The 20,829-nt window shown below is 47.2% G+C and overlaps 2 protein-coding genes and 1 long non-coding RNA gene across 3 annotated transcripts; 2 read left to right on the plus strand and 1 right to left on the minus strand.

The window, feature by feature from the left end:
- The first annotated feature begins 19 nt into the window (after positions 1–19).
- On the plus strand, positions 20–3,999 carry LOC112991451 (keratin, type II cytoskeletal 5-like). Its single transcript, XM_026113932.2, has 9 exons — positions 20–591; positions 1,101–1,315; positions 1,619–1,679; positions 1,807–1,902; positions 2,134–2,298; positions 2,549–2,674; positions 2,951–3,171; positions 3,454–3,488; positions 3,594–3,999. The coding sequence occupies exons 1-9, from the start codon at positions 94–96 to the stop codon at positions 3,797–3,799; spliced, it is 1,623 nt and encodes a 540-aa protein (XP_025969717.2). The 5' UTR covers positions 20–93; the 3' UTR covers positions 3,800–3,999.
- Positions 4,000–4,480: 481 nt separating this feature from the next.
- Positions 4,481–12,953, minus strand: LOC135323779 (uncharacterized). The gene is made up of 3 exons (XR_010385354.1): positions 7,941–12,953; positions 5,398–5,537; positions 4,481–4,547 (listed from the first exon to the last, which is right to left on the minus strand). It is a non-coding gene; the product is annotated as an uncharacterized LOC135323779 (long non-coding RNA).
- A 713-nt stretch (positions 12,954–13,666) lies between these two features.
- Positions 13,667–17,196, plus strand: LOC112991448 (keratin, type II cuticular Hb4-like). Its single transcript, XM_026113929.2, has 7 exons — positions 13,667–14,180; positions 14,560–14,768; positions 15,015–15,075; positions 15,497–15,592; positions 15,942–16,106; positions 16,442–16,567; positions 16,972–17,196. The coding sequence occupies exons 1-7, from the start codon at positions 13,716–13,718 to the stop codon at positions 17,194–17,196; spliced, it is 1,347 nt and encodes a 448-aa protein (XP_025969714.2). The 5' UTR covers positions 13,667–13,715.
- Positions 17,197–20,829: the final 3,633 nt, after the last annotated feature.

The raw sequence follows: 20,829 nt of genomic DNA on the forward strand, positions 1-20,829 counted from the left end.
GCCCAGGGGAGCACAGCTTCAACTTCCTGCCTTCAGCCACCTCCTCACTGCTTTATTCTTTCTACAGCTCTCACCCTGCTCAGATCAGCTGCCATGTCTCGCCAGTGTGCTGTTAGGAACCAGAGCAAAATTGGCTTCAGTGCTGCTTCTGCCTTCATCCCAAATACCTGCAGCAGCACCAGCTTCTGCTCACGTTCTGTATCCCAAGGTGGAAGCTGTGGTACTACCGCTGGGTTTGGAAGACTTGGTGGAGGTTTTGGAAGCAGGAGCCTCTACAGCCTTGGTGGATGCAAGAGGATCTCTGTGGCTGGACGGGGCGGTGGCTTCTACGGACCTGCAGGTTTTGGTACTGGCTCTGGAATTGCCTGTGGTTTTGGTGGTGCAGCTGGTGGTGCCTTCGGGTTTGGTGGTGGCATGGGAGGCCCTGGATTCCCTGCTCTCCCAGCTGGGGGCATCCACGAAGTCTCTGTCAATCAGAGCCTTCTGAAACCTCTCAACCTGGACATTGACCCCAATATCCAGAGCATCCGTAAGGATGAGAAGGAACAGATCCAGACCCTCAACAACAAATTTGCCTCCTTCATTGACAAGGTGAGACACGATATTTCTTGATTGTTTTGTGCTGATTCTTCAGTGGGGAAACAGAAATAAGGACAACTTATATTGTTATCAGCAGTTTTGCTCTTCATGCACTGCTGTTTCTAACATTTGCAGCCTGGGAGTAAAACCTGAAAGATCTCCAGTTTGAGACCATTCATCCCACTCATTCACGCTGAGATGAGCCCTGCACACAGAGCTTTCTAGATCAATCCTAATACTCTCCGACCAGGCAATAGAGGGGTGACAGTGATAGAGGATGTAAGGAGGCAGAGTTTGCCACAGGAAAATTAACATCAAATTTGCAATGTCTGTTTCCATCTATTTGGCCTTCAACAATCCTTCTGCTATAGCCCAGTCTTTGAGTACAAATTCTCAGGTGTTCCCTGAGTGCTCCTCCCTTCCAGCAAGTGCTCTGTACCGTGCAGGATTGTACTCAGCTCCTCCAAGGTAAGGTTTCCTGAAATCACTGCCTTTCTGAAAAACCTGCTTCCCCTTTCCAGGTCCGATTCCTTGAGCAAGAAAACAAGGTCTTGGAGACCAAGTGGGCCCTTCTTCAAGAACAAGGGAACAAAACCGTCAAACACAACATTGAGCCCCTCTTTGAGACCTACATCAACAACCTCAGGAGACAGCTGAACAGCTTGCTGGCAGACAAGGAGAACTTGGCAGGGGAGCTGAACAAGGTGCAAAGCCTTGCTGAAGATTTCAAGAACAAGTAAGTTTATTCACCTGTGATCCGCCCAGTGAACAAGGTGGACTGTGACAGATGCCAGCTCCCCATTGCATCTGTGCAATCAAAAAGAAAAGAATGCTTTTTCTCTGATATCATCTTCTGAGTAATGCCCAGGACTAATTTTGCGTATAAGACATACACATCCTCGCTTCCCCATGGCTAAAAGTGGCAGGCAGAAAGTTATAGGGCTATATACACAAAAAGTTAGAGCTTGGTCCTACAAATATTTTTGAACAAAATGACTTCTTTACAAGCCTAGACAAACCCTCCATTTCCATCCCCCAGATATGAAGATGAGATCAACAAGCGTGCAGCTGTGGAGAACGAATTTGTGATCCTGAAGAAGGTAGGTGCACGCTCTGTCTCCTGGCCCTGCTTGTAGTCTGTGTGACCATAGCAAGAAATGCATTCTCTACCTTTTCCTCAGCTCCTCAGAAAACCACTTCATTTCTGTGACATGTTTCCTCTTCTAGGAGGTGGATGCTGCCTACATGAACAAGACAGAGCTGCAAGCCAGGCTGGACTCCCTCGCGGAGGAGATAGAGTTCCTCAGGGCCTTCTATGAGGCAGTAAGCACCAGCATTTACACCTTCCTCACAGTTTACATGTTCTTGCCTTCCTTTTCCCCTCTGCTATGCTTCTGCACAGAATACCACCTGCTGTCTTTACCCTACCTTAAAGTTTCTTGGAGAAGAACGCTGTGTGCATTCAGCTTTACCTTCCATTTGGGGGTTTTCCTCCCTCTGAGCACAAGACATTCTCACTCCTGCAACTCACCCAAATAACTGCTGCTTTTGCAGGAACTGTCTCAGATGCAGACCCAGATCTCAGACACCTCTGTCATCCTGACTATGGACAACAACCGCAGCCTAGACATGGACAGCATCATCGCAGAGGTCAAAGCGCAGTATGAGGACATTGCCAAGCGAAGCCGGGCAGAGGCTGAGTCCTGGTACCAGTCCAGGGTGAGTGCCCAGGAAGGAAGTCTGCAAGGGGCAAATCACACTCCCGCCCCCAAATTCCCAAGGGGAGGCAGGTCCCACTGTGGTTTTTATAATATCAGGTGTTTTCAAATTTAATAGTCCTATAAAGCTCAGAAGGGCTAATTTGGGATCAAGGCACCCATGCTTCTGAGAGCAACCCCCCTCCCCACACACTGCTTTGCTCCAAAACCAATGGATTTACCTTGACTGATTGTTCCTTTCTCTGTGACAGTACGAAGAGCTGCAGGCTACGGCGGGCAGGCACGGGGACGACCTCCGCAACACCAAGCAGGAGATCTCTGAGCTCAACCGTCACGTCCAGCGCCTGCGGTCTGAAATCGACAGTGTGAAGAAACAGGTAAAGGGCAGCAGAAGTGGCAGAAGGCTTCTAACTCTTTCCATGGCTGATTCTTGTGGTGTGAAGTTAGATTTAATCCAGGCTGTGACCAGGCCCAGAACACAGATCAGTTCAGGGTCAAATAACCCTGGGTCAAATCAGTTCAGGGTCAAATAACACACCTACTTGTTAATCCAAACTCTTCTGCACCTAGACCAGACCTCGTGACTTCAGGGTACAGAGAGAACCAGTCTATGTTCTGGATGGGGGATCCAACCACTGTTTTTCCTCCCCCAGTGTGCCAATTTGCAGACAGCCATTGCAGACGCTGAGCAGCGCGGAGAGATGGCCCTCAAGGACGCCAGGGCAAAACTGGCTGAGCTGGAAGATGCCCTGCAGAAGGCCAAGGCAGACCTGGCCCGGCAGCTCCGCGAGTACCAGGAACTCATGAACGTCAAGCTGGCCCTGGACATCGAGATTGCGACCTACAGGAAGCTGCTGGAGGGAGAGGAGTGCAGGTAGGTGCAATTTTATGTCCTGGTTTCCAAAGCTGCAATGGAATTGCAGACTCTTGTCAGCCTTAAAGGAGACTGCTGGGCTTCTCGCCTTCACAGAGACCCAAAACCTATTTAAAGGCAAGCAGTCTCCTATGGAGATGAGTTTTCCTGGAAGATAGCAGCCTTTCACGCAAACCTTCCTGCTTTTACCAAAAAAATTCTAAGGAAATTCTCCTGTATTTTCAACCAGTTTGTGTCCATGGGCTCCTCTTGAACTCTGTCTTTCATTTTGGTCCCTAACAGGCTATCTGGAGAAGGTGCCAGTGCAGTGAATATCTGTAAGTCCCTTTTAAAAATCGTTTTGTGACCTTTGCATTTGTGTGTCTGCCACTCAGTGGCCACTGTTCATGGATGGCTACGAAGATGGTATTTTCCGTTTGCAGCTGTGACCAGAACGGGATACGGAAGTGGAAACTGTCTCACCCTCGGAGGCAGCAGTGGACTCGGTGTTGGCGGCGGGGTCTGTGCTGGAGGAATTAGCTTCAGCTCTGCAAGTGGACAAGGCATGGCTGGGTCATGTGTGGGAGGTGGAAGCAGCTCCAGCGTGAAGTATGTCTCTACCACCTCTTCAACCAAAAGATGCTATTAAAGTCAGATGTCACTACTGTTAGCTAGTGTGTGTCTGGTTTCATCTTGTATTGCATGTAGTTCCTACTCTATTGCTTGCAAAAGATTTAGAAGTCAAAGTTGTCTATCCCTATTTATACAAATCATGCCATGCTCCTGTTTCTTATTTCACTGAGAGCCTCATTTCCCAGTCTTTGTCTAATAAAAGCCATGTGGAATTCATTCTGTTGCATCCTCTTTTAATTCCAAATAATTTACAGGGCCGCAGGGAAAAGAGTGGCACATACAGCACAACAGAGTTGAAGGGAAACACAAGTCATACACATAGCAGTTGAGGCCTTTTCCTCCTTTCTGTACACTCACTGCAAGCCCAGAGGCACCTCTTATATGAAGGAAGAAAGTGTTTGGATCTACTCTTCCTACCAGGAAGAGAAAGAGAAAGCATCTTTCTATCTTACTTTCTCCATTATAGCATCTCAGCATTTTCATACCACCTCAATCATACCCAAAACCCTGTAATCTTTCAAGGTTTTATGTGCTGAGTCATGTAGAGATATAAGTCTAGCTTTGCCCAAGCAAGGAGATAATTCAGATCATGCTGTTCCATACATGCACTAGCTGCAGGGGCTAGTAAGATCCCATCAGTGGCATTGCCATAATTAGAAATGGAAAAGACCTGCTAAAACCCCATACTTACCCTCTTCCGGAAGAAGAACGGAGTGCCCATTAACTTCTTTATCAGAAGCGTCTCCGAGCGGATGAGGCACTGCCTACAAAAGTGACAAGCACAGACTGAGACATCTAACAACAACTTGCCTAAGTCAGGACAGGTCTCTCCTACCCCAGGATGCAATCGAGTAGCAAAGTCAGTCTTTTCTTTAGCAAAGCATGGCAAAGGGACATTCTCAACACCTCTAGCTTCCCTCTTGTGGCAACTTCAGTCCTGTCAGCTTTAAACTAAACAGCCATTGATACCAAGTTAAAAGCAAGCCCCAAGGGAACCTCTGGATACTTTTTTCCCCTGGTAATCGCTGCTATGAAAAGTACAGCTTAGAAAATTTTGGTTAGTTTTACAAGCCTGAAGGTTGCCAGCCCGTTGCATTAGGTGAGTCTGGTGATTAACGAGTTGGGAAAGGCAGCCACGTGTCAGCCATACCAACCCAATTAGTTCAGTCAGCTGAGCTGCGGTCCTCCGCAGGCAAGCCCATCCTATCAGTGTGCATTTAATGACACGACCATGTAAAGTCCACTTTAAATTTTAAATTTAAATTTAATTTTTAAAGTGTTGTTTTAACAACAGCAACAATAAAAATTCACATTAAAGCCCACTTCTCGTAAGAAGTGAAGCGGGTTTTAAGTTGATGACCTCAAATGCCTTAAATGGAAGTTCTTCTGGTGGACTTCAGGTGCAGTTCCTGGAGCAACAAAATAAAGTACTGGAGACCAAATGGAGACTCTTGCAAGACCAGAAAATACTGAGAAATAACACTGAAGCCATGTTTGACACTTACATCAACAACATGAGGATTCAGCTTTACAGCTGAAACGTACGCAGGATGCTGTTGAAGATGACAGGATCAGGTGAGCAACAACACACAAACACATACACAAGAAACCCACCTGGCTCTTCACTCCGTTCTCTTCCTGGTTGAGTTAAAAGAACCAAGTCAACCCCAAAATGGTGAGACCTCAAAAAGAACTAACGTGACTCAGTCCCCATCACTTTGGCTGCGGTATACACGTCATCAGCAGCACTCTACCTGTTGAAAGACCATAAGCATTTATTTCCAGAGACAGATGAAGTTTTCAAATGTTGCAAAGAGATGCAGAAGGCCAAACTTTCACAGGAGATCAGGAGAAGATTCTCAACAGCTCAGCGTGTCCTAATAAGACTAAGCTTTTCAAATGGCTTCAGCTCCCATGTAGTCATTTTAATAAGGGCCAGGATGAGTCTTCTGAAACCTGAATCAAGACCACTGAGCACTCTGAATACTCACGTTTCTAATTGATGTGGGTTCCTTTTCAGGAGAGACATGCTGTCCAAAAAGAAAGATTAATTTTAAGTGTGCTCGTAAGTGTCCCCCCGCCTTTTTTTCTTATAATAAAGCCCCTTAACATTGACATGTTGGGTGGTTTTAGCACTTCTGAAAGTCAGGACTTAATTTCCATCCCGTTGAAGTCACTGAGGTCTCGGCTGAGGGTTTCAGCACAGCTCACTAACTCTTAGGCTGCCAGGAAGAGGTGTTCCCTCTCATCCATTCCTTGCACTTCAGAAAAACATCTATCAAGTGTCTGCTACCATACCCACAAGGGATATACTGCTTAATGGATGTGGATAAGTAAGGAGCTTAAATTGTCAATCTGGAACGAGAAAAACAAGAGATGAGGGCTAGGAGCAGGCTGCAATTCAAAACAAGGACACGTGCATTCTGCCAAAAACTTTGTGCTCTCCCTTTCTTGGGAGATCACGTGTCTATCACTTCCTGCTGCTTTCACCAACAGTGCTTCTAGCCTAAAAGTAGCACTGGAATAGAAGTGACTGCCTTGAGACAGAGAAATTATCCTCCACATTCGACTTTCAGACTTCTTTTTTATGGTTCTCTTTACCTTCAGAAAGGGACATTTAGCAGAGAAAAATCCTGCCCTGTGCCACTTTGGGCTACAAGTCTTGTCTGCTACAAGTCAGCCATCTGGACTTCCCTAATCCATTTTAAGATGGGACAAATGACATTCTGGAGAATAACATCTTTCTCCATTGGCTGTAGAAGAAACCCCAAAAAACAGAGCTTGGCCAAAATACCATTTCCAGGTAGCCAAGTTGAAATGAAACCCAGCCATAAGCATGATAATGTTGTTCATTAGCTTGGTCATAGAGTTTTCTTCTTCTGTTTTCCTTCCAGGGCCACAGTGAAAGCAATTTTAAATTTTAAACAGCAATGCCTAACATCAGCACAGTCTGCAATAGCAAAGCAGCGACAGAGGTTGCTCAGCTAAGACAAGACCTTTGTGTTCACCGTGACTTCAGGCAAGAATAGAATATTCCTTCTGGCCAACTCCAGATAACGAAATCTTTGGGCAGAAGTTCAATTATATCATGTGCTTCAGCGCTTTGCTGAGCAGAGACCATCATCTTGCATGGTGGCACCCAATGTCCACAGCTACCAGAAGGAGGTCACTGCTTCTGTTCTAGCTTCCTAGGAATTTGTTTTTCTTGTCTTTTTGTTATTTTTTAAACTTTATGGATTACAAAGGGCTCTTCCTAATGTTTTGCTCTTATAAGTCAAACCATAATCAATTTGGCACTTAGAAATTAGACATAGGCCAAATTAATTTCCCTATTCTATGTGGCTAAGAGCTCAGAGAGCTATGAATCTATACACAGGCTAGGACTCTACATTAAGTATGATTTTCAGGGTTGGATATTCCTGATGTGAAGAAATCTGAAGCCCTTCCCCCATGAAAGGGTCACGCCAGCATGGCATGTTTTATTAGCTGCACTGACTCCTTCCTTTGAACTCCCGTCTTTCATCTCCCCCATTTAATTCATTTCATTTGAGCTGGGCATCAGTCCATGGCTAGTGTTGGTTTTTACCCTTTCCCAAGAGAAGGACTGCTGGTGCTGCCGAGCAGGCGATCCTGACCTCAGCTCTTCTGGCCCCAGCCTTCGTCCTCCCTCCTCTCCTGCCGTCCCCAGCCCTCTCAAAGCCACCGGGGCAGCCAGCATCGGAGATGCCGGTTCTGCTGACTAAGCCAGGCGTGGTGGCAATGAGCTCAGCTATGGCTCCACCTAGCCCTCACGGCCTGAGAAAACCAACAGAGAGTACGAGGCTCCCATTCGCACTGAAAACGTCTGGAAAGGTAAAACGTGCCTTTAATGAGGGCCTGCAGCTTTTCTAGATGGCCTCTTTCCACCACCTAGCCCAAGAGTTGTCTTGGTATTGCAGCTGGTAATATATATATAACGTACACTGACACAGCAAGGACAGAGGTTGTGCTTATCAGTTAGCTTTTCTTGCTGCGTCCTTCTAAGATCTATGCATTGGTGGGAACAGACTCTTTATTCTCAGCAAGCACCCCACAATAAATGCATGGAGCAGGGTTTCCCATATGCCCATCGTGGATGGGAGTTGGTTGCAGTGTGTAAGCTGTAATGGGATGCTCACCTCCCCTTCCCAACAGTTTGAAGAGGAGATCAACAAGTGCAGGACTGTAGAGAATGAGTTTGAGGTGCTCAAGAAGGTGAGGCACTATTAACAAAGAAAGAACACAATTTTTAAAGGCAAAATGCATTTGAATGCAAATAACCCTTTTCATCCAGCAGTACCAAGCTGGGCAAAGCACTTAGCAAACATGTAGTCATTCCTCCTGAAGGAGAAACACCCAGTTGTGCCAGTGCTGCCTCGTGTCAGTCACTGGCAATAGCTCACTCTTGCTCCAAGCCCCTCATCCAAAGCTCACACGAGTCCTGGTCTCCCGGGAACCACATCAGATCTGGGTCAGCCAGATCTTGTAGTCACCCCACTGGATGCTCTGCCACTTCTTCAGCTCTTCTGCATTAATTCTCTCCCTCCACAGTCCCCCCAATCCCACCTGCAGGAGACACAATGAGAAACTTTCACTATTTCAAGCATTGTCCAAAATATCTGTTCGCAGGCTGGCAAAACATGGGAAAACTCATGGCTTTCAGACATAGCAAAAATTACTTAGGTCCACGAACAACATCACCCCATTCTCAAAGGAAACATACAATGCAAAAAGGAGAGGTGAGGAGAAAGAAATTAGTTCACGCTTAGCTCTGTTTAAAAGCACAGGTCAAGAATCTCCCCAGTTCCGGCTGTTCTCCATAGGTTAGTATTTCATGACAATTGGCCCTTGCGCAAGGATGCAGATATGCCAGGTTCGGTTTACTATCTGCAGTGCCACGGTTCCAGGATATGGATGCCATCTGCATGAGCAAGGTGGAGCTGGAGGCCAAGGTGGAAGCACTGGCAGATATTACCTTCCTGCAAGTCCTCTACGAAGCAATAAGAATCTCCCAGATTTCTCTGTTCTGCTGTTTCCCCACTTCCCTGCTACCAACAGGATCAAACCAGCCCGAGACAGAGGTTCAGAGCTGCAGTTCCTCCTGTTCATACCCCCTCCACCACCCATCACCTCTGGGACAAGTGCAGGAGTGAAACTTTGGGCCTGAGCATGAATTCTGTTTCACTTACAGGAACTGTCTCAGACGTGGTCACAAATCTCCACCACCTCTGTGGTCCTGTCCACAGACAGCTACCGAAACCTGGACAGCATTGCTGCAGAGGTCAAAGGGCAGCACGAGGACATCACCAACTTGAGCTGGGCTGAGGCTGAGTCCTGGTACCAGAGCAAGGTGAGGATGTGAAAATCCTTTTCCAACAAGACATTTTATACTGGAAAGTGCAAGCAGACTGGAGATGGGATACTGAATTGGATACTATTTCATTTTGAGTTTTTTGGCCATACTAAAAATGTCTTTTTGAGAAGTTAAGCAGACCTTGACTTTCTTCACAATGAGATAAAGAGAGATAGAGGGAAGAATATAGTATGCTAAAGCTCATGAGAAAGAGCTTGGACTGAAGGCAGAAAGAGGCAGAAGACCCAGCCTAGAATCAGAGCAGGGAGAGTCTCAGAAACTAGCCATGGTGGAGGAACATGGGGAGAAGACTGAGTGATGCCTGCAACGGGAAGGGGAAGGGCCTCAAAACTCCATGATCAATGAGCTTTAGGATGTCTGCATCCCATAACATCCTTGCTTTACCAAAGGAGAACATGAACAAAGCCAAAACATGCTCATATTCACTCATATTCACCTGCTATTCTGCAGCAGGTGCAGCTCAATGCACTGCAGGCAAAACTCAACCCAGGCCAGGTGGTAGCTGGACATTCATTAGTGTGTGGTTTAAGGCCTTAGTGTTGGCTAAACCTTTAACCGTGGTTGTTTCCTTAGAAAGGAGTATCACCCTTTGGGTTAGGTCTCTGCAAGGCGTAAATGCTGTTTCAGCTTCATAAACTGGGCTGTGCCATTTTGCGTCACTGAGGATGAATCCCCCAAAATTACCATGAACAGAATACACGCCCTATACTACGCAGTCACAGGTGTTATTTCAATTCCTGTCCTTCCTGTCAGAGACTCGCCACTTCATTTAGACATTAAACACCCCACACCATTTGGTTATCGAATGTCACCATCACTGGTGCCAAACTGTTGCTTGAAACCATCCTAAACAACAAGCTCTTCCTTCTCTCTCCTCTCTTTCTTCCAGGCTGGCTGGAGAAGACATTTGCACAGCGAATATTTGTAAGTAATCTAGCTCTTAAGCAGTAGATTGAGTATTCATTGAGTTATTCCTTAAAATATACCTGGAACTGATGATAACGCAGTACAAAGGAGTCATGCAACTAGTACTTATCACCTCAAAAACACCATATACTTCAGGATTTGAAATATGGGCAGTGGCAGACTACCAAGGAAAACCCTCGACACGTGAAACCAAAGACTGAAATTCCCTTACAAACTAACCCTCTCCTGTGGCTTCCCATCACAGCCGTGGTCTCATCCAGACACAGCCATGGAAGTGGGAACACACCAGGGCTGGGCTTCAGCAACAGCCGCAGCGTGGGAGGAAGCAGTACCAGCTCCAGCAGTGGGAGATGCCTGGCCAGGGGATTCAGCTCGGGAGCAGGAAGCAGCTCAAGCATGAGGTTCGTATGGAAAACCACAATCAAGAAGAGCTTCCAGAGCTATGTCATGGCAGAGCCCAACTCACTGCAGCAGAAGAGGCTCAGCACCACCTTCTACTGGCAGCACAAAGTCCGCTAACACCATTCAAAGAGTTGTGCTACCTCGTTCCCTTTAAAGGAAGACACATTCCCTGTGCTATTTACTGGCTTGGAAGAGACGCCGCTTCAAGTCTGCTTAATTTCTGTGCACAAAGCCTCACCCAGCCAAGGAGCAGCCCAGCGCCGCTTGTCAATGAATAATCAGCACTCCCATTAACAGGTGCAGCCGTCAAAGCTCAGCTTACAGATTCCCAGGGCTCTCTTTTGCTTCAGTGCCCTGGTGTAAGTCCAGAGTAGATACAGCACTTGGATTTACACCAGCATATGTGAAAGCAGAACCAGTCCATTCATCTGCTTTTGGTAGGAACCAGCAGGTATGTCAAGAAGACCATCTCCCGCATTCCTCCCCATCGACCCTGCTCCCCGCTGCTGGAATTGTTTTCCCCGGAGGTTTGAAGAATGGGAAAGCGTCTTTCAGTAAGAGTAAGAGACCTGTTTCCCAGGTCCTCTTGCACTGCTATCATTTCTCTGTCTGCTCCAGCACTCTCTAGCTTTGCCCACATCCAACAACACAACCTTCATTTTCCAGAGGTGAAATGGCTTGGCTGTCTATAACGTCTAACTCCTCACACATTGACTATGTATAACTCAAGCCAAAAAAGCACATCACCTACAGGTTGCTAGACCTTGTCTCAGCAGCAAACCACTCTCCTCTTTACCAGCGAGAGCGAGCTCAAAGTAGAGACAGTAACAGCACGGGGGTTGAAAATACAGGAAGAACAAAAAGGAGCAACAGCAGGCTTTGGTGACATAAATCTTACATAACCTGGAAAAACACCTCTATTTGAGTGCATTCATTCTTAGCTTGTTTTGTTAAGGAGGGGGAAAGGAGGAAAAGAGGGCTGGAGAATTATGTGCCAAAATATAACTAGCTCATTTCCTTTCATCTTCTGCTCTGGTTGAACTGTTTGAATTTTATCAAACCTCTTCAATAAAATGCAACCAACCTAACTGTGCACAATGTGGATTCCATGTGCCATTATGAAATCCACCACCAAAGTACAGTTTTAAAACAAGATTTTAAAACACTAAGGGTATTAGAAACACTTTGCCAGAGAGGGGCCACAGAACAGGAACACCCAAGCGCTTTGGGAGGTTTTCCAAGCCAAACAGAGCAAGACCAGAAAGTGGGGCCGGTTTTGCCTGGCCATGAACACCTATGTCAGAGCCAGTCCAAGGACAGAAACAGCTACTTCTGGGTCAAACGAATCGTTCCCCAGCAACACCTCCCTCTCTCCATGGGACTGAAAGGGCTCTAGGCAGTTGGCTGAAGAGGTCTGCATTGCAGGAGTACTCTGTAAGGTGCTTCAAAGTCAGGAAGGATGGATCCCACGCATAATAGCTAAACTTCTGGAAAGGCTGGTTCCAGATCTGCAGCTTGTGCTGTGTACTAACATTGCTGCACGCTACCGCAGCCAGAGCTGTGCCTTCACACGGCTACATGGGCCTGGGACACACAGGTAAAGCAGAGCCCCTGTTCTTCATTCCCATCATCCCAGAAGAAGGATAGGAGAGATTTATCTCCATCCCTTCTCCTGACCGGCCAACAGAGCTGCCAGGCCACGAGCTAAATGGGGATGCTCCCAAGCGGAGGTTTCTGTTGGGTCAGCAGATTGAAGCCGGGCTGGCTCAGACAAGCTGGCGGTACTGCGCTCTGCTCAGGTCTGTAATTAAAAACCTGAGTGAGAGAAAGCGAGAGGAGAAGCCAACATCACTTCCATTTCACAGCAGATGCCACCTATCACCTGTAGCAGCTGTTTTCCAGCATCCAGGGCCCAATCATGAAAGATGCTGAGCTGTCTGAAGTCCTTTTAGGCTGACTCCAAAAAAGTGCTTAGCACATACAACTCCCATGCAGCTTTACCCCAAAATGTTGCCCGGCTAAATGAAGCAGGACAGCTTTCGGGCTTACATGCATGAACTTCTCTCTGATCTTCTTCATGGAGCAGAACATGTTCTCAGACCATGGCGAATGCCAAGAAAATCAGATAAAAGCAAATGCACTATTTAGAGAGGGTTGAGTGTTTCAGAACTAGGCCCTCAGCAATATTCTACTGGAAGCAAAAAAATTAAGAGGGTTCTCACTCACGGCACAGAGCCCTTTCAATACTTCAACAAAGATAGGGCTGAAAGTCCATCGGCTTCATTTTCTAGGAAAGACGTAGCTGCCTGTCTTGTGCCATTGTCACTCTGAATCCACTTCCCTGGAGTGAATCCACTCCCTGGAGTGAGTGCATTCACTCCACCATCACCTAGACCAGTTTACACCCAGCAGGTACAAAGGTCTGAGCTGAAAGAAGTCTTTAATCCACTGCTTTCTCCTGCTCTCACATTCCTTCTTGCTGTGCCTGCTCTCTGCTTGTAGTTTCCAGCCAAAGCCTTAGCACCCAGGGATAGTTTGCACAGGTCTGTCTCCAGCCCCAAGGGAAGTAAAAGACTGGTCTCTTGAGGTTAACCAAATTATGGAGGTCAAACAAAAGAAAGAAAAGTGCGAATAAGAAGAAGAATTAGCCTCACAAAAGGGGCAACTCTGGCTAAAGGCTAATGTAACACTGATCAGAAACAGACCCTGCATTTGAATCGCTGGGATGTTCCCAACAGCTTAACTCAAGATTCTTTTTTTCCCCCACTTGTAAAGCAAAGCATCACTCCTTCCCTCTCTTGCAATGCCCTGCAAACATCAAAAGATTGGTTCTGCTTCCCTCTTCTATGTTTACTATAAAAAAGGGAGGTTTACAAATGCATTTTTTATGGGACCAGGGATTCCCTCCCATTCAAATTAGAAACGCAGCCTATAACTGAATGCTACATATGCATTTAAGAGAAGCCCAAGTCGCTATTCAGCAAAATAGTCAAGTGGGACTATTACCAAACACCCCAAGCTCATAAACATCTTTAAAAACGGTCATTTTGGGCTGGATGTGCAGCCAAAGCCCATTTGCCTGGGAGATAAAAAGGTGAAAGCTCTGGTTCTCATTCCAGAGGGTTTCTTGCTGGGCCAGCTCACGTCCTCTGCCTCCCGCTCAGGCGTTCAGCTTCTCCCTTTGCCTTCGCTCCTGTTCAAGTGGGTTGCGATGTCTTGCCGATCCTACCACGTCCACTCTGGCGCCAGGGGCCTGAGGAGTTTCAGTTCCTGCTCTGCTGTGATCCCGAGGAACATGAAGAGATGCGCTGTCAGCTCCGTTCCATGCTGGGGAGGCAGTGGCATCGGGTACCGAGGGCTGGGATGCTTCAGCAGCAGAAGCCTCGGCGGCAATGCCGCCTGCACGCCCAGGATGGCGATCGGTAGCTGTCATCCGTTGCAGTATGGGTACGGCTATAGCTCCTCCGGCATGGGGTTGGGCTACGGAGGCGGTGGCTTTGGCTACAGGGTCGGTGGAGCCTCTGGGGTCTGTACACCCATTGCCCAGGTCACAGTCAACGAGCATCTGCTCCAGCCGCTCAAACTGGAGATGGACCCAAACCTTCACTCTGTGAAGTACCAGGAAAAGGAACAGATCAAAACCCTCAACGACAAATTTGCATCTTTCATTGACAAGGTGAGAGAAGTTTCATGTTTCAAGAGTGGTGTAACGCAGCCTTAATGCAAATGAGCATCAAGCTTTGCTCCATTTTTATGCCACTTAAACCCAAAACTTCAGCTGAGTTGCCTCATTTACCTCTGTCTACTCCAGTGCTGTTTCAACAAGCCTAACCGAGAGGGGCCAGTGCTTTTTATGCAATAAAAGCAGAGACATTCTTCTGAACAACCTTCTCATGAAAAGCTGCTGTTCAACAGATTTTAAATGTCTGTCTTCTCAATTTGCCTGACTCAGATTTCATTTCTCATTTTGCCGGTTCTGGGATTGTAACTGTTCTCTTCTATGTCACTAGCATAACAAACTGGTATACTTTGAATGCTTTGCTTCCGGGTTTCAGGTCCGATTCCTGGAGCAGCAGAACAAGGTGCTGGAGACCAAATGGAGCTTTCTGAAGGATCAAAAATGTTACAGGAGCAACATTCAGCCCATGTTTGAAACTTATATCAGCAACCTGAAGAAGCAGCTGGATGTTCTGGGAAGTGACAAAGCCAAGCTGGAAACAGAACTGAGCAACATTCAGGATGTCCTGGAAGATTACAAGAAAAAGTAAGTGTAAAAAAGATAAAGGCTCCAAAACTGGGGCTAAAACAGTTCTCATCTAATTTGTGGATGGCAAAGGCTGCACAAGATGACTGCAAGATCTCCTCCAGAAGTACCCATGTATGACTTGCATCAGCAGTTGGTTTTCATGCTGAAGCTAAGCATTTGGAGGTGGTGCTGGAGGATTAGATCCATATTCTTCTCTGAGCTTAATAACTAGGTGCAAAATGATCTTTTCTCTTCTCCTTGCAGGTATGAAGAGGAAACTCACCAACGGATGTGTGCAGAGAACGAGTTTGTTATGCTCAAAAAGGTACGAGCATTTCAAATCAATTCAAACACTTCCTCCCAGCTTTTAACATGAAGAGTAGCCAATATTGCTGGAAAGAGAGGGAAAGACTCCCTCCCTCCCTCCCCCCCTCTCTCTCTCCCTCTCTCTCTCCAGAGACTCTAGAGGGACCTAAAGGCCAACTTATCAGAAGGTTGAATTAAATGAGTTGAATCCCACCTTAAGGGAGTCAGTTTTAGCTCAGCCTGGTCATTTTGGCCAACTGTGTAGCCCAACTAGTCAAAACCTTGTCTTCTTTTCTGTGCCAAGAGGATAAGAGAAGGAAACTATTTGATAAAATGGTAAGATTAGGTCCATGAAACAGCAGCCCTAAGAGTTTGTAATCCCATTGCATGCTGGTGTTAAGCAGAGTGCTCTTTCATTTCATAAACCTGATGCACTTCAGGACGTGGACTGTGCCTACATGAACCAAGCTGAGCTGGAAGTCAAGGTGGAGTCCCTCATCCCAGAGATCAGCTTCCTGAGGAGCATGTATGAGGCGGTAATGGTTTTTCCTTTTCCTTTCCCTTCACTCCAGGCCTCTTTAAGGGGCCCCATGGAGTTAGTCTCCCATCACTTAACTTCATGGAGATTTTTGATGTTTCTTGCCCTCTGTGTACATTGGTCAAACTACAGATGTCAAATATGTTACTCCTGCATTGCACAGGCAAGATCCTAAGGAATCTGCTTCAATTTGGGTGGTAAAGGTAGACTCCAGAGATTAAATCAGAAATCCTTTTTTGGGTTTCTGCAGTGAGGCTGAAGTTGCAATACCCAGAGAACATGTTTTCTTGTCTCCACACAGTGGAAATGAGCCGGGCACAGGCTAACAATTTTGCTACCACTCCTAGGAAACGGCTCAGCTCCAAGCATCCATTTGGGACACCTCTGTTATTGTGCAAATGGACAACAGCCGGGGCCTGGACATGGATGACATCATTGCTGATGTCAAAGCTCAATATGAAGACATTGCCAAAAGGAGCCGGGCTGATGCAGAGTCCTGGTACTACAGCAAGGTGAGTCAGGATGAACACTTAAAAAAACCCACTTCCTACTTTATGCACCATTTCTGTGAAGGACCTGCTTCTTCAGATTTCCGTATTTGGGTTGAATAGTCTGTTTTCTTAGCTATTTGTTGTGCTTTCCCAATGTGTGACACATCCTCCCCTACTGTCCCCACACATAGAGCAGCTACAGTCTAAATGAGTCATTCCTTTCCCTTAGTAACATAGGTTTGTGCCTTAAAGCTCAAGATCCGGGATTGAGGACCCAGGGTCACACAGCAGGTTTCACTCCTGACTCATCTTCTTGCTCTGATTATTTATTTTCATTGCATTTTCTCTCTCCTCAGTATGAGGAACTGAGAGAAACCGCTGGCAAACATGACGACAGCTTGCGCAACACAAAGAATGAAATTATGGAGCTGAATCGGGTGATTCAGAGACTGAATGGAGAACTTGAAAACACCAAAGCCCAGGTAAGGATGACTCGGTGACAATAATAAATCAATTCCAGTTCCCAGGCTATGGGACTCCAAAACTCCTCTACTATAGCAAAGGAACAACAAAGCCAGTTTTGATGAAGTACATGTCAGCTGCTCGGCTCTGTTGCTGGTAATATAGAGTATGGACAGAGAATAACGGTCTAGTACTACTAATAACTTTTACCCCTTTACTACCATCAGAAGAGACCTGTAGTGAGAAGACAACACATTCACCAAAGCTAAGCAGAGAGAAACATCCTAGAGTTAGTGGTTTATCTATGAAGTCCAAACATAGCAAAGTGCAGATGGATGAATACGCTAACAGGCAGATTCAACAGCTCTGAACTATTCAAAGCACATGCAAATAAGTGGCGATAATGAATATCTCCTACCTCCAGAGATGCAAACTAGAAGGAGCCATTGCTGAAGCAGAGGAGCACGGGGAAGTGGCCATCAAGGATGCAAAGTGCAAACTCTCCGAGCTGGAGGCAGCTCTGCAGAAGGCGAAGGAGGACATGGCCTGCCAGCTCCGCAAGTACCAGGAGCTCATGAACGTCAAGATGGCCCTGGACATCGAGATTGCTACCTACAGGAAGATGCTGGAGGGAGAGGAAAGCAGGTGAGTGCCAGCACAACCCTGCAAAATGCTCGTAAGGAAGAAACAGTAATACATTTACCACCACCACCACCCTTCACAAGCTGCCTGATAAGCCATCACCTCTTTTTTGCAACAAATCCCACTAAGGACCAGTGTCCCAGGAGATGACACTTTCCAAAAGTGGGCCCAAATGCCTTATAAAGTCAAAAGCTCCTAATGAACTCGGGCAATTAGCTTTTTCTCCCAAGTGGAAGATCTGACATGGAAAAGGATGATGCCTTGTGTAGCCTTGGGTCTTATGAAGGCAAAGGCCCGGCCAAGCCAACATATTCACATGCAGGCTAATTGAGGGGATGCAGTGAAGGCCTCTGGATAGGACTTGCTCACACTCACACTCACGAAGCCAAAGCGAAACCTTTTCCCTGCTCTGGCACCACACTGGGCTCGGGAAAATTTCCTGACAGGCGTGAGCTGAGCAGCTCCAAACCACTCCCTGGGCCTGCCAGCAGCTTTCTGCATCCCGAGAGCACCCAATTATAGGCCAGCTATAGGGACGCACAGTAAACACGGACTTTGGTTCTTACCCACCTTCATTCTCCCCATCTCCCTAGGTTGTACGTAGAAGGTGGCTGCCCTGTGAATATCTGTAAGTACCAGACACATTCCTATTTTTTACCAGTCCTGCGGCATGTGTCCTGTAGGATGGAAACCCTGAGCTGAAATGCTTCCTTTGCAGCTGTGTGCCGATCTCACGGAGGAATCACCGGCGATGCTGACCCGTATGTCGGTGGTAGCTACTCTTCCAGCAGCAGAACCCTATTCAGAAGCAGAGGTCCAGCGACCAGAGGCGGCATCTGCAGCAAAAGCATCGTCACTGGCTCTGGAGATGCCTGCGCTTCTTGTACCTCCGCGGGAGGATACAGTGCCGCAAGCGGGAATAGCTCCAACGTCAAATTCACATCCACTACAACCTCCTACAGGGCGAAATATTAAACACAAGCATTTGACAGGAGGGTCCTCACGTCGCCACCTGATAACAGCAGCAGCTTAGTAGCAGCAAATTAAGAAAACACTGCTGTGTTTTCCCAGCCCAGTCTGCATTGCTTATTGCCTGCAACATTCATTACTGTTAGGAGACCTGTTCTTTTCATTTCCTTGTGCCATAGGTTAGAGTCCACTGTCAGGCTGGGAACAGGCTGACCCATCAAACTGGACCCAGGGACCCAAAATTCCTCTGTGATCGTGTTAAGGGACCCAGACCCAACCTTAAACACATGCGATCGGCTCTAATTGCTTTTCCAATCCTCCAATACATAGCACATTGAACCGCCAGTGTTAAGTACATTTACCCTATTTGAAATTTGGGAACAAAAACGGGAGAAAGTGATTTATTTCTAATGACTCTATGTATTTTTGCCAGTGATGCTTGTCAACGGCTTTTATCCTAGTGTTAGTCTCGCATTTCCAATAAACTGACACAGCAACTCACTTACCTTTGTGCGATGCCTTCATTTGTGGAGAAGGAGGATTAATTCTGGTCCCTGCTCCAGGATCTCATGGTCAGTTGCCAGCGCTTAGAGGGGTTTAAACCAGGCACGTGCCAAGCCGTCCATTCCCTGGCAAAACCTTCCCAGCCCTTCCGTCCTCACCCAGGGAACGCACCTCAACAATCTCCCATAACCACCAACGCATCTATTCTCCATGTGTGTCCCCAACCGTGCAATGAGAGGGGTTACAAGCCTTTCCCCCAGAGCACCCTCAAGAAGACCCACAGGTCTCTTCTTCCTCCCACCTGCGCACAAGGAGGAGGATTCATTTTACCCAGTGCTGAGGGTTTGCAACACCGATGGCTGCTGGCAAGGCTAGGGAAAGGGTTGTTGGGTTAGATGTCTTCATTAGGACAGGGAGGTGCCCCAAACAATTTTTCTCCCAGGAACTCCTTAAAGTAAAAGCCCTTTTAGAGGCCGCTAATTAAACGCAACAGTTTGTATAAAGCTAATTGAAACTCTTCATTCCTATAAAATTCCTAAGTCTCCTCAACATCACTGATTGCCCCAAGTTGCCCAGAAATGCCTCAAGGCCAGACCCCTTGCGTTCCCGTTGTTTCCAGGCCTGGTTGCATACAAGCTCCTTTTCCCCTGCCTCGGTTTCCCTCTAGGAGCAGTGAATAACAGAACCTACCTCCTTTGTTAAACCCTCCGACGCCTGTAGACAGCCTGTGCTGCAACCACCTCAGTCCTGTTATTGCAACGACACACGTCTACATCACATCACAGCCACATCTTATAACACAGCCCAGGCTGAAACACTAGAGAAAGAATCAGGGCAGCTCACTAAATCTCCAACTTCCCCTAAAATCTTTGAGCCATCATTCCTGGCTCTTCCATGAACCACATGAGCTTCATGATGTCACACCGCTGTCCAGGTTGGGCACGTTCCTGGCCTTGCATCCCCAGACCAACACAAACACCCTTCGTTCACGCGTGATTTTATGCACATTCCAGACACACCTCCCTTCTCAATCACTGGGGCAAAACAGGGAGGCCGAAAACATATTGCTTTGTAGGTTATTTTATGGGTTTTTACTGCATTTGACTGTGCTACCCTCTTCATTATATGGGCAGTTGATTCCAACTAGCCCAAGCTCATAAACCACCTGAAGTTGCCACCCCTCATGCAATCTCCCTGCACACACGCATCTGTGAGTGCCAAGCCCAGCTTCCTATCCAGATCGATGGGACAATCTGTGCTATGGAAAAATCAAAGATTGCCTCTGAGGCCAGCTTGCTCCCATGTCGTAAGTCGTCTTTTTTTTGTCTCTGTTCTCTTCGGCAGTGACATCCTGCCCACTCATTGGGACGTTCAGCTTCTGCTGTTCGAACAAGCAGGAGGAGGCAAAGTTTGGTACCCGAGAGACTCGGCACAAGTGAGAGGAGCTGGATTACGGCTCTCCTGCAGAAGAGGGGTGTCAGCACTGACAGCAGCTCTCATGGCAGAGCAGTCCAGAGCTGGCAGGTGCTGGGTCTCCCCAGGTCACGGGTGCCTCCTTTGTCTGGATGTCCCAAAATCAGTCAGAAAGCTGCTTCTGAGGCTGAATTTTTCTCCTGCATGCAACTTGCAGAAATTGCAGTCAGTAAAACTGAGCAGACCTGTTTTCACGCTGTTTGAGGCCACTTTTGCCTTCGTAACACCAGCACTGCCACTGAGTGACAGATATTAAATTGCAACCAGTTCCACTTATAGCCCCAGACCGAGCTAGAACCAGATCCAAGAAATCAGCAGAAATCACGTGCTCCACCTGCCTCCACGGACTTGCACACATACTGTGGGGCCTTCTGGAGTGGCTACAAAAGCAGAACGAGGTGCACAGATCCCTTCCCCCCCAGCATCACCCCACGCAGCGCGTGCTGCTCTGCTAACGTGGAAGAGCTGCAGCCCTGTGAATCACACGTGCTCCTGCAAGGATTCAAACAGCAGCGACAGAGCCCTGCTATTCTCCTCTGGTTAAGAGAGACCTGCAACGTCCCAGTAAATATTGCAGAGCCATGTGAATGACAGCAAACGGTGGAGCCTCCTGCCAAAAACGTCTGGGCAAAGTCTTTCTTTGAGCTCTTTGTCTCCATTAACGTCAGGGGATTTTTTTCAGTTCATTTTTTTG

Source organism: Dromaius novaehollandiae, chromosome 28 (assembly GCF_036370855.1).
Source record: "Dromaius novaehollandiae isolate bDroNov1 chromosome 28, bDroNov1.hap1, whole genome shotgun sequence".
NCBI classification, from domain to species: Eukaryota; Metazoa; Chordata; class Aves; order Casuariiformes; family Dromaiidae; genus Dromaius; species Dromaius novaehollandiae.